Source organism: Manis pentadactyla, chromosome 3 (genome assembly GCF_030020395.1).
Source record: "Manis pentadactyla isolate mManPen7 chromosome 3, mManPen7.hap1, whole genome shotgun sequence".
In the NCBI taxonomy this organism is placed as follows: domain Eukaryota; kingdom Metazoa; phylum Chordata; class Mammalia; order Pholidota; family Manidae; genus Manis; species Manis pentadactyla.
This window is the reverse complement of record NC_080021.1, coordinates 189,929,401-189,942,599: the sequence shown is the minus strand read 5'-3', so window position 1 is coordinate 189,942,599 and position 13,199 is coordinate 189,929,401. Positions and strand designations below refer to the sequence as shown.

Sequence of the window (13,199 nt, the reverse complement as noted above, 5' to 3'; positions counted from 1 at the left end):
TGTTGCATATTCCCTCTGCCTGGAATGTCCATTCTCTTCCCCCCACCTGGCTCTCTTGCGCTCTCAATTGTCCTGTAGGTCTTAGTTCAGAGCTCACCTCGTCTAAAGAAGGCAGACTTCTTTGACCTGCCTCACACCCCAGTACCATGTCCGCCTCCCCCACATGACTTTCCACACTGAATTGTAATAAGCTATTTTTTGTTCGCCTCTCTCCCTAGTCTACATGCATCTTAAGGTTAGGAACTGTGTACCAAGCACAGGGTCTCACACACAGGAGACACACATTCGGCATTTGCAGAATAAATGCATGAATTGTACTTACTGCAGGCCTCTCATAACTGTCACTTGAAATAGACATCAGTGGAGGCTGGGGCTGGTGCGGCTGTTAGTAAAAGAGGAAAACAAATGGTCCCGAATGTGAATTCAATCTGTTCAGAGTGCATTGAGGAGCAAGTGCCATATTTCTTGAGAAGATACTTTAGTTTGTCACTGTGTTTGGGCCACTCTTAACTGAAAAACACCTCATGCTTGAATGAAAAAAAAAGACCCTCAGAAAGGAAGGGAACATTCTCAAGTCTTTAGGAAGAGCACTGAACCACGATGCAGAAAACCCATTTTTTAGAGCCGACCCATTCACTTAATAGAGCAGGTCACCTCTTCAGAGCTTCTGCTTCCTCAATTGCAAGTGGGGGAATAGGACCTGCCTCAAAGGGTAGCTCAAGGGGTAAAACATGGGCAGTATAAGTTGCTTAAGTTCTTTTTGGGCAAAGAAGTTTCAGGATGCCAAAAGTTAAAGGGTTCTTCTAGATTGCTTACGCCAACCATGATTTCACAGATGAATAACTGAGGTGGAGAAGGGAAGCCCCTGGCTTGGCAGGATTCAGGTAGGACATGGGAATAGCACGTCTCCAGCGTTTGGGTCCAGTTCTCCCTTCTCTCTACAGTGAGAACCTTCTGTTGGCACTTGGTAATTTCTAGCCTCCCATCAGATACTAAGCCATGCAGAGCTGGGTGTCCAGAATTTGCAGAGCAGGTGCTGGATGCCAAGGGGGCCGGAAATGCTGATGAATGAAGGCGTGGGAAGTGAGGCTGGGAAAGTACTCACGTTGCTGGAAAGCGCAGGGGGTGGTGGGCTGTCAGCTGGAATGGGGATCAGTTCTCCCAGCTTTAAGGAAAACAGTACATTAAAATGAAACATCAACTAGAAACTGCCAATTTTCAGCACAGAAAAATGGCATGTACAGGAGTAGATTATTCTTTTTAGAGGGTATTGGCAGGCAGTTTGTTATTGGAAGTACAAGAATTACCTGTAATTTTTTCCAACCATCTCTGACACGAATGAAAAACTCAGTGCTGTCCCTCAGGTAGATGAATGTCCCTTCTATAACCAAATGCGCCTTCTGCAGCATGTCATCCATGTGGCTAAATGCTGTAACCTGTCAATTTTAAATTCCAAACACCGCAGTTATTATCAGAGTAGTGGCACAATTTGAAAAACTGACCTCTTTGTAAGTCAAATATGAGCCATCCCCTCATAGTCAATGAAAAGGCTTATTATGTCATAAAGAGATGTATAGTTTCACTAATAACCAAAGGACTTTCTTTTGAAAAAACATAAATTACCTTAGAACACCAATCTAAATTCTGATAAATAGAACAAGGAGATAATATTCTGTGAGTACAAAACATTTAAAAACTTCCATAAAAACCTGGCATTGACGAGGCAACAGAATTGCCTTTGTTGGGTGTTGGTATCAGCAAAGATGTCAGTAACTTTTGCCACTTCCACCTTTGTGAGCTGCTCCGTGGCACTGACATCATTAAATGGGTTATCTCATGCTGCTCCTTAAAGAGTTTCAACTTTGTTTGCATTTGGAATAAGAAACATAGGCAAGTGTGCAATTATTTAGGCCTTGAATCTTGTGTGTCTAGCTGGGTAGTTGCAATATTACATACATGACAGAAAATGAGGGTCTGTAATTTCTCTGTCTAGAAAACTGCCAAAGGTTCGACAGCTATTTTGGTACATCCATTTTGCAGCAAACATAAAAGCTGCAAAAATCTATTGACAAGCATCAAGTCTCAAAGAAATATCATCCAAGAGAGCTTTTGTTTTTCATTTCAACTGAGAAAAATCATAAAAAATTAATTTTCACCTAGCCTTGAAAATAATGACTTTGTGCATCAAAATGGCTTAGAAACCCCCCACCCAAAGGCGCCAAATATCAAAATTCCATCATTTGCTGGACAGTTCTTTCTTTTGGCAGCCGAATTTTCCAACTAAAATCCAATGAAAAACAAAAAGCATTCTTAAGACTCTTGACACCCCAACATCCTCCTGACAAAGAGGTGTTTGTCTCTCTTTCTGCACATAATAATCTGTGCGTGCTGCACCCTGCTACAATGACCAGCAGGGTAACCAGTGCGTAAGAGAGACATCCTTTGGCAGAACAGAGAAGGCTGAATTACCCAGGGTAAGTCTGACCAGCACAGGGCCTGCTGTGCTATTGTTTACAGACTTGTGCTTATGTTTTTCGATGAAAGATAATTGGTTCTTGTTACAATCCAGTCAATTAAGGATTAGAAGGGTGGAATTTAAATCAAATGATTTTGCATTCTGTATTTTTTACTGAATTAGTCATCTGAAGAGAGACTAAATACCCTCTGAGGAATTGCACCAATTCTGTTGTGACGGAGGCCTGACTCCAATGTAAAAGGTATGCCAGCCTCTTAACCCTGCAGCTGAAGTTCTGAGTAAACCCACCCGAAACAGAAGGATGGGTATACACTGATAATACTGACCAGGTTTCTGGATCCCGGAAGCCCTGGTTGTCCTGGAGGGCCAGGTGGGCCTGGAAGGGCCACGGCTAAGACAAAGAAGAAAAGAGGGGTTACAGAAAAGCACCCTCAGAAAAATGCCTCGGAGGTCAGCTGGGCCCTGAAGAGAGCCTTCACAGCCCCTTCACGGTGTGGCAAGGTGCCCTGCAGCTGCATCTTGCAAGCTCTGGGCCCTGCACATGACTTAGCCACGGTGACTGGCCTGGGGAGCAGCTGGGATCCGTGATGAAGCCCCAGAGGAATCCATGTCCAGGACTTTTTCAGTTTTTGTAAGTGATTAAATTCCTCTTGTTCTGTTGTTTGAACAGAATTCAGTCTGAAGTGAGTTTTCTGTCATTTGCATCCAAAAATGTCCTAATACAACTTACTTCATCCAAGAGATAAGCAGGAACCACTGAACAGAGGAAGCAGCCTAAGAAGGAGAAAGAGAAGGTGCCTGGTGGCAGAAAGAGGGCAAGGCAGTACAGCGCCAGGAGCCTTGGCACCAGGAGACGTGGGCTCAAGTCCCTGTTTGTTGGTTCTCAACTGTGTGGTCTTGGGGAAACAACAAGCTTTCTGAACCTCAGTTTCCTCCATTTGTAAAATGTAAGCAGGCATTTCTTCCCCACTGAGCTGTGGGGAGAACTAAGAGATACACTAGCAATGTGCTTTGCAAGTTGTATAGCATTCAGTCTGAGGTTTGCAGCTTTTGAAGAGTCCTAGTACCCTCTTCCCTAGAAAAATGCATGTGCGTGCATACACACACATCCACACAATTCCACAGAAAATGTCAGTGGGTGACAGTTCCCTGAGGCACATCCTTGAATTCTCTAGGGGTTTATGGCTCCCCACTGAAAAGCTCTCATTTCAGGCAAACACAAACAAGTATTATTAGGTCCAGTGCTTTGCTCTCCTACCTCTCTGATTCCCTGTCCCCCACAAAAACTACAAACCTCTTGGCAGAGTTGAGGGTTTTTTTACAGGTCCCAGTAAAATTATTGCATGAGATTTTGTAAGTGTGTAGCCCCATCACAGGACCTGAGAAGCCACACACAGGTGGTGAATGTCTGGTGAAGAGAGGGCCAGAGGACTTGGATTTGGACCCCAGCCATGCCTCTTCCTGGTATCTATGACCTTGAGTAAGTTTCTTAATCTCTCTGAGATTCAACATCTTCCTTCATGAAATGAGTTTTATAGTAGTATCCATTTCATCTTCCTCCAGGGTTGCTATGAAGATTACATGAGACAATGGATGTGAGCGTGTTTTGTGAACTGAACTGCTGTATATTCTGTGAGGGGCAATCCTTATGCCACGGAACAAGGCATCCTGGGACCTGGAGTGCAGGCCTACTGTGGAGAGCAGAGTCTCTACCTCCTGTCCTCACTGTAATGTCCCTCCACCTCTTGCAATTCCTACGCGTCCCTCAAGGTTGCTTGGTTACACCCCCCAGCACCTTCCTTCTGTGGAAGATGAGTATTCTCACCTTCTCCTCAGATCTTCCCCTTCATTTCTGGACCATATGGGGTCCAGAAGGAGCTGCCCTGTACGCATGTGATCCCACCTCCTGGCTGCAGGAGACTGGCCCAAGGTTGGGATCTGGCCCAAGATAGGTCAATCAGAATCCTTCCCTAAGATCTTCCCACCCCAGATTTTTCAAACTAAAACCGAGAAAGTAGGCCAAGATTTCTAGCTGACAGTAGAAGTTCTTGGTTTTCAGTACCAATATTTCCTACTATGCAGAGGATGTGGTCTGTGGTGAGTAGCAGGAAGCTGGCATACAGAGAGAAGCTGAGACAAGAGATGTCCAGAGATGCCCAGAAGGGGTTGAGTCCTGGTTCTGGCTGTACCTAAGGTCCCACTGCATGCCTGCCCCTCCCACAAATTTATTGTTCACCTCCTCCTTTATATCCAATAAATTCCTTTTGCTTGAGCTAATTTCAGTTACGTTTCTGTCACTTGTAGCCAAAGATCCAAGACTAAGTCAAAATCCCAGTCCCAAAGCCACCCCCTGTGTAAGTTCTCCCTGAGGTCTCAGACACCGGAGTGCTCTTCTCAGGTATGCACCCACTACACCTGGCTCATGACAATTCAGACAACAAACAATGATGCATTCATGCTGGTATTGCTGCTATTAGTATTTTGTACCATGGGCATAGTGGGAAGAACACAGAGCTGGGTCCTAATCCTGTTGGTGCCACTCATTAGCTGTGTGACCTTGGAAAGTTTCCTAAACATCTCTTGGTCTTGCTTCTCTCATCTGTAAAATGGGGATACTAATACTTTCCTTGAAGAGCTTTCTGATAATTCAATAAAATAATGTAGTAGAGTGACTAGCAGAGCAGCTGGCACTTGATGAGTGTTCAATAAATGGAGATTTTTTCTTCTATTATACCTCTTTTTCATGTGAGGAAGTGAGGTACCAAGGAGTGAAGAGGTTTTTACATAGAAAGATAGAATCAATGCTGGTCTTCAAGTCCCCTGAGGCCCAGGCAGCAAGAGAGCAGCCCAGCACATTCCATTCACACAAGCAAAGTCTTTAGGGAACATGATTAGTCTTTAGGGAAATGCAATCAAACCACCATAAGATCTTACTTCACATGAATGAATGATGACTAGACTAAAGGAGATGTAACCATAAAATAGATATTATAATAATAACAAGTGTTGGGGAAAATAAGGGGAACTTGGAACCTTTGTACATTGCTCATGGGAATGCAAAATGGTGCAGCCACTTTGGAAAACAGTTTGGTTGTTCCTCAGAGAGTTAAACATAGGGTAACCATATATATGACCCACCAATTCCACTCCTAGGTATATACCCAAGAAGCCCTATATTCACACAAAAACTTGAACAAAAGTGTTCAGAGCAGCATTATTCATAATAGCCAAAAAGTAGAAGCAACCAAATGTTCATCAACTTATGAATGGATAAACAAAATGGGGTATGAGGCCACACAATGAAATATTACATGACTATAAAAAGAATGAAGTCAGGACACATGCGCAACATGGATGATCTTAGAAAACATTATGCTAAGTGAAAGAAGCCAGTCATGAAAGGCCTCATATTATATGATTCCATTTCTACAAAATGTCCAGAATAGGCAAATCTGTTGACACAGAAAGTAGGTCACTGGTTGCTGTGGTCTGGGGGGAGGGAGAGAAAGAGTAGTGACTACTAATTGGTTTAAGGTTTTCTTTTTGAGGTGATGAAATGTTCTGGAATTAGAGAGAGGAGATGGCTGCACAGCCTTGGGAATATATAAAAACCACTGAATCATACATTTTAATTGGGTGAATTTTATGGCATATGAATTATATCTCAGTTTTAAATAAGAAAAGAAACTCCACCCAGGAAACAGCCCTCTATCAAACAGTGTGGTTCTGACACGCCTCCCAGATGTGGTGACCTTGAGACAAACAATAGGGTCAGCCTAAATGAGGGCACCACTCACAGTACTAACCTGCTCCTAGGATAGCTGGAGGTCCCGGTGGCCCTGGGGGTCCTGGTGGCCCAGGGGAACCAGGTCTTCCAAAGCCAGGCAGCCCAGGCAGGCCAGGAGCACCCGGAGGTCCCTGGGGCCCGACCACAGTTGCCCCTTTCTGGCCCTGTTGAGGCAAGGGCATGGTGACAGTAGAGAGAAAGCATCGTCAGTCACTAGGAGTCCCATCTACTCTTTTTATGAGGTCATTTGTATGAAGGTAATAGATACAAGCTATCATTATAATTATCCTCAATCCTGGGTACCACTCAGGAGGCATAATATCCAAACAGCAGCAGCCAAGGCACTATGTTAAATGACACTACAGGGAACCCCAGAGAGCCCCAGGGTCAGAAGGACCCAGACTTCACATTTCACAGATGAAGAAACTGAGGCCTAGAGAGAGGACAGGGTCTCACAGCACATCAGCAGCAGAGCTGGAAGCAGAACCCTGGTCTCATGGCTTTGCCGGCTCTACCCTCATGGTGGACTCTGGTCCCTGAGGGTCGTGATCTGGTCACAATCTCATTGGAGGCATAGCTTGAATTTCTTATGTGACCTGGAGATACTTGCCATCCTAAGAAGACCAAGCCTATCTAGGCATCCTTCTTCAGTGAAATTTCAGAAGAATCAAATAGCCCTTCTAAAAATATCTCCCTCGCTTTCCATTCTGCCTCCACTATCCGATGTGTTCAACACTGATAACTCTGTGCTGAGTGGATTTTCCATCATTAGCATGGGTGAAGCTGTGTGGTTGGCGACCTGGAAGTTACCTGAACACGTATGGCCTTGGCCAGCCCCTTTCCTCCGTGGGCCCCCACTGGTAAGTGAGTATGGGGAGAGAGGCCGACACACTCCTGCCTCCAGCTTGTGGTGCTGTGACTGACCCCTGACAGGGGGGCTTCAGGGAAAGGTGTGACTCATGGAGGAAGACACCACAGAGGGCCCACTACTCACAACCAGGCCTGGACTTCCTGGCGGGCCTGGAGGCCCTGACTCAGAGAAGTCGCTGTAGGAGTCTCCTTTTTCTCCCTTGATCCCCCGGTCTCCATTCTCCCCCTGGAAGCACAGAACAACCAGTAAGAGTAGGATCAGCCAGTCCCTGACGTATGCTCAAGAACTTGGCCAAATGTTTGGTAGAAAAATACTTACCTTCAGGCTGCTCAGAATATGTCTCAGGTAAGCTGGATCCACTGGAGGGCCTGAAAAGGAAATGTTTTGTAAAATTCATTTTGTAAAAAAAATAATAATCTCAGAAATTAAAAAATAAGTCTCCCAGTTGGCAGCCATGATTACTTCCTAGTGGAGGTGACCCCTCATTGCCTTAGCCACCGGAGTGGACACTGGGCTTAGAGGCAGAAATGAATGCTAGTCTGGGCCTTGCAACCCAGTCACTGTGGGATCCTGGGCATGTCCCTGACCCTCTTTGGGCCTCATTGTGCATATGAAGTAGGCATGTTGGAACTTCTGGTCTCTCTTAATGATGGTCTATCTTGGACCCCAGTCACCCATGACTGGGTCTCTCTAGAATTCCGCGGAGCCTGTAGTCAGGGTGGTAATGTAAATAGTCTTACTTTCTAGCTCAGTTGGATTTCTCAGGAACCAATCTCAAAGGCAAGATCCAGAGCAAAAATTGGAATACCTGGTGGTCCCTGGGCCCCCTGGTCGCCTTTTTCTCCTTTTGAGCCAGGAAGACCCCAAGATCCTTTCTCTCCTTTAACACCTGCCACCAAAAACACATACAACTTTAAAAAAGGTAGTGGAAAATCACCTTCATTCTACAGAAAATATTTTTGAGACATGTTTTCAAACTGAGCCTCTTTAGCAAAGGCCACTCAACAAACAAAGGCCTATTGAGGGTATACAATCCTTTGCTAAATGATGGGAAGACAGAGGTAGGTGCATCAGACACAGTTCCTGACCTTGACAAGTTCGGTCTCCTTGAGGAGACATAAGCAGCAAAGGGTAACAGGAGGGAGGATGGAATAAGTGGTATCCTTAAGGTACCAGCCGTGCATTCTGGGAGCCCAGCAGAGAGTACAATTAACTCTCTCCTGGACAGCTTCACACACAGCCTGAGGCTCACCAGCACGTCAAGCATCCATTCCCATCTCATCTACACCTGTGCAGCATGGTAGTGTAAGGGGAGGGGAGGAATCTCCCGGGAGTGCCCATGGAGGACAGCTGAGGGTGATAAGCATTCCACTTAATGTTGTAAGAATGCCAGTGTACAACTGCCCACTGCCCCACAGGACTTGTGACCAGCTCTGTTTCTGTAGAACTGGTTATAGCCACCCTCTCTGGCCATGGAGGGAACCTCTGGGAGCTCAGCATTCCCCTCTGGGAAAGGAAGTGATCTACTTTCCACCTTGACAGATGGGTGGGATGGGGTGGGGGCATTAGATGTTTGAATTTCTGGTTTCCAAGAGGTGAGAGGCCAATGCTGATGAACCTACAGATGGGGGCACATGGTACAGATGAGGTCTGGGGACTCAGGCTTCCCCAGCATTGTGGGGTGGGGGGGAAGGAATGTGAGAGTCAGAGGCATGGCACCACCAACTGGGGGTCAGCAGCAGATAGTAGCTGGCAAGGCCTCCCTCAGAGGGGAACTTGTTCAATGCAGCTTCTGATTTAGCAGGTCTGCGGGTGTGGGGCACCTGAGATTCTGCATTTCTAACAAGCTTCCAGGAGATGCAGATGGCTGCTGGTCCAAGAGCACTTTGAAGCTAAGGTCTTCTGAGCTCCCATGGCCCTTCCCTACATTAGCTTTTGGTATATTACATTATAATGATTTTTAAAAATAGTTTCACCTAACAGTCAAAGGGCCTGGATGGCAGGACCAGCACAGGAGTCATCTGCCTCAGCCCAGTGCTTGGGAGAGCATCAGGCAGGGGGATGGTGTCAATGGATGCTTTATGAACAAACTAACAAGTGAATGGACAAACGGCATGCTTCCTGCTAGCTCGGAGGCTCAGCCAAGACAGACGGGTGACAAAAGCAAAGAGAGGCATCCAGTCCCACAGCCTTGGCTCAGTAACCCCCACTCCCACCATACGCGGCCTGGTCCTCCTGGCCACCTGGTTTGTACTTAGCACTGGACGAATGGAAACCACCTTCTGCAGAGCTACACAGGTCCCAGAAATGTCCCAGAGAAACATAAGATGAACATGGAGTGTGTACCATGAAAGGTGATGAGCTCTGAATTCCCAGGATGAGTGGTACCAAGCTGGGGAAAGAGAAAAGCAAGGTCATTCACTGCAAACCCTGTCCTGGTGTTCGCATGCACACGTAACCACTGTTGCCTGTCTGGGGTTATGTGACAGGAGGGACAAGGACATGGAGTCAGGCCTGACTTTGGCTCTGAAGCCCCCAAAGCCCTGAGCTCCCCAGCAGCCCCCAGTACACAGGCATCCTAGGCCTTCAGCTGGAGCCCATCACGTAGCTGGGCTGGGGTGAGACCAGAGGGAAAGTCCAAAGCTTTATGTCAACAAACTGTGGCAGTGCTGTTTGACCAACTGTGAGCATTCTGGGCCTTCTTTCTTATCAATTAGGATTGTTCATGTGAGAGGTCAAGCGTCTGAACACATGATGTGCCTGGCTGCAAAGCTGGGCCAGCTGTTAGCTCTGCTACTGTGTGTAGTTAAGGATGGGCCTAACCAACAGGAGCTGGGGACAGTGGTGATTAACAAGGGGGTTCTCATTAGGTCAGGAGGGCTCTTCTGGACTCCCCATCAAGTGCCAGGGATCTGGAGTCCAAGCTGTTCTAGATAATATTCCTTCCCTGTGTTTCTTCATCTATTAAAACAGAGCTTCCTGTGTCCCTGCTTTTAGTAGCTCACCTTCACCCATTTCCAGCTGACATGGGATCAAAATGATCCCTCTGACACCAAGGTCCTCTATGCTTTTGAGTGGAGGCTCATAAGCTGCTTAGGGGTCACCGAGAGGGGTGAAGGGATGGGAATCTTCCAGGGAAGACATTTCTAAGTTAAGTGTGATGGCTGTAGTGCCGAGCTGACATCCTGCAGCTCTGCTAACAAAGTCCGTCCACTCCAGGTGTGAGCTGTAAAGTGTTGTGTCAGACAGGGGCTGAAATTGGAGGGGGCATGTGACATGCTGCTTGTCAGGGGAAGCATTTCTTTTTCTTGTCCATTTTGAGAGCTGGTCAAGAGATCTCCATGCCCCAGCCCCTCAGTGTCCAGCCGGGCAATGTGAAATCAGAAGCTCATCAAAAATGGTCTGAGCTCATCTTTGGCTTCTTTAAGTAAACTCATGGCCCTCAAAGGACCTGGTTACTACAAAGGGTCCCGGTGCAGGCTGTAATAAGTACAGCAACATTTTTACGACAGATACTTGTCAAGTGACGTCCCAGGGTGGGCCCATTGGAAGCCCGAAATCATATTAGTGGGGCGGGGCTTCGGGTACTAAGTCATGGCAGAGCCAGCAGCCAGCCCTTTGCCTCTGGGCTGAAGTCTCCCCTCCCATGTGAGGAGGAGGTGAGATACAGCCGTCTCTCAGAAGGGTCCCTCCAGCACTTGTGTCTTATGTTCCCCTGCAGGCCACTGCAGTACGCATGACCTGGGTTGCCTCTGTCCTCATGTGGATCTGGGAACCAGCAGGCCCCTCGGTCACCTTACACAGGCGGGTCCTTTCCTGTTTCCGGACCCTGGGTTGCAGACTTGGGCGCCTCAGTGTTCAGACAGGGGCAGCGTCTAGGCAAACACTCAGCCACGCGGCATCACTGGAAACCCTAGACCCAAGCCTCATCACTACACCGAACAGGCATCAATTATGAGTCCACTTCAAGGAATCTTTCTAAATTATAATTTGCAAAGTCCTGAGAACAGAGGCCACGCCTGTCTAGTTCTCCCCAGTGTCCCGGGGCCTAGCAGAGTACTTGGCACTCAGTAAGTACCCAGTATTTGTTGGCTGTATGAGAGAATGTCCGTGCACAGGGAAAAGCCCACCCCCCCTGGGTTCCAGGACTCTGCCAACACATGTGAGGCCTCAGGGATGGTGCCACTGACTGGCCGGGTGACTGTGCATATGCCTGGCCTCTCAGGGCCCAGTGCCTGTACCTGCTGCCTGGTGGTAAGGGGACTTGGGTGATGGTTCCAGCTCTGTCAGCCCTGTAACCTTGGACAAGTCAGTGAGCTAGTCTGAGTCATAGTCCATTCCCTCATTACAAAAGGGGAGCGAGAATTCCTGCCTTGCAGAGTTCTGCACTTTGCAGTACAACTGGGAAAGGACAGCAAAAGGTAGCCCCAAACTCCCAAAGCAAAAAGCACTGGCTGGAATTGCTTTTTCTTCTTATCAATAGTTTTAAGGAGTCCATTTTCCCGCTTACTATACTGCTCCAAGCACAAAGCTAATGAGGTTACAATAACAAAGCACTGCTTCTTTGATTGCATTAAAAAACACTGACAACACATGCAACCTTAGATGATCCAGAATGCTTCATGGCCACAATCTGTTATTTAGAAGCTTCTAGTCGTTTAAGGGTCTCTATGTAGGCGATAGAAGACATCAAAGAGAACACTAATGGATAGAAAGAGCTCAACTGGACTGATCACCTTCTCTGAGTTGCTTTCTACATGAAAGCCTGCTCTTTGAGGCAGTGAATAGATGCTACTTACTGGTGTTTTGCAGTGTGGCCGGGCTGGTATTGGAAAGACAGCCTGTGGGAAGTGAGAACAAGAGAAGTGAGGCCATCAGGACATATGAGACTCCAGCTCAGGCCAGTCTGGGCTCCTTGCCAGCTCCCCCAGAGAGGTCCCCACCATGCCCCTGCCCCACTTACTCCCTTGATGTTAACCACAGCTCCAGGTGGCCCAGGAGGGCCTGGAGGACCAGGTAAACCAGGTGGGCCCTAAAGGAAGAAAGAAAAGACCGTTTCTGAGTTCAGGTTGTTGAGAGTGCAGAGGGAACTGTGATACTCTCCCCAGGGTTTGGGGACACAATGAGGAAAGGAGGGTCCTCTAAGTCAATTAACTTCTCCCATAAGTAGGCTAGTCCCTTCTGAAGAGCACATCTGTGACCTCATTGCATCTACACAATGATCCATGGGGGAGACATCAGAACAGCAAGTATTATCCTGGTTTACAGATGGAGATAACAAGGCCCAGAGAAGGGAAGTGGGCTGCTCAAGGCCGAACAGCAACTTACGGCAGAGCTGAGATTGAACCCAGATTCTGACTCCCTGAGCAGCACTCAGCCAATAGTAAGCCCACTGCCTCTCTAACAGAACATCCCTGCTATGGAGGGACGGGGTGGTGGGGGGTTCCTCATGTGATATGGTATCTGGGAGAGTGCCTCATAAATGCAAAAGTGAATGCAAAAATCTTGCTAGACAGAGTCATGTCAAAGTGAGGTCAGCCTGGCCTTAATAATGAGATCAAGCAATGCAATGTTTTCTCCTCCAAACCTGGATACCAAGCAGGACCTTGCAGTAGGAGGGGGAGGCTCTGGCCTGCTTGGAAGCTGTATCAATCATCCTAAGTGAAGGCATCAGTGCATCAGTCTCTGCCTCCCCAGTAGCCCCAGTGGGCTTCATGAGTGTGAGTCAGTCCCCCAGGGCTGCATTTCTGGATTTCTGCAAGTACCAAGTAGGAACAGTGCGGCACAAACAGAAGCAGCAAGAGGCTGAGAGCTGCACTTGCATCTTAGCTTGGTGCTCTTTAACTGGGTGACCTTCAGTGGGTCATGTAACTTCTCTAGGCCCCAGTTCCTTCTTGCGTTAAATAAAGACCCCATAGAGTGTTTCTCAGAACAGTTATTATCAAGACTGAGATGCTGTCCTTAAAAGCACTGTGAAGACCGTCTGGCAAATAGTAGGTGCTTAATAAATAGTGGCTTCCTTATTCTAGACTCCAGACCCTACTGATGCCCCCAGTGCCTGCCAT

At 47.3% G+C, this 13,199-nt stretch overlaps 1 protein-coding gene across 2 annotated transcripts in view; it reads right to left on the bottom strand.

The window, feature by feature from the left end:
• Window positions 1-13,199, bottom strand: part of COL15A1 (collagen type XV alpha 1 chain) — a 97,552-nt gene that overhangs the window by 6,995 nt on the left and 77,358 nt on the right. For both annotated transcript variants that reach the window (XM_036888411.2, XM_036888412.2), the window contains 11 exons: window positions 12,098-12,166; window positions 11,934-11,975; window positions 9,481-9,526; window positions 7,943-8,023; window positions 7,453-7,502; window positions 7,258-7,359; window positions 6,283-6,427; window positions 2,803-2,867; window positions 1,308-1,436; window positions 1,106-1,165; window positions 323-382 (listed from right to left, as the gene is read on the bottom strand). In XM_036888411.2, coding sequence (XP_036744306.2) covers window positions 323-382; window positions 1,106-1,165; window positions 1,308-1,436; window positions 2,803-2,867; window positions 6,283-6,427; window positions 7,258-7,359; window positions 7,453-7,502; window positions 7,943-8,023; window positions 9,481-9,526; window positions 11,934-11,975; window positions 12,098-12,166 — 849 coding nt within the window. The remainder of the gene's footprint in view (window positions 1-322; window positions 383-1,105; window positions 1,166-1,307; window positions 1,437-2,802; window positions 2,868-6,282; window positions 6,428-7,257; window positions 7,360-7,452; window positions 7,503-7,942; window positions 8,024-9,480; window positions 9,527-11,933; window positions 11,976-12,097; window positions 12,167-13,199) is intronic.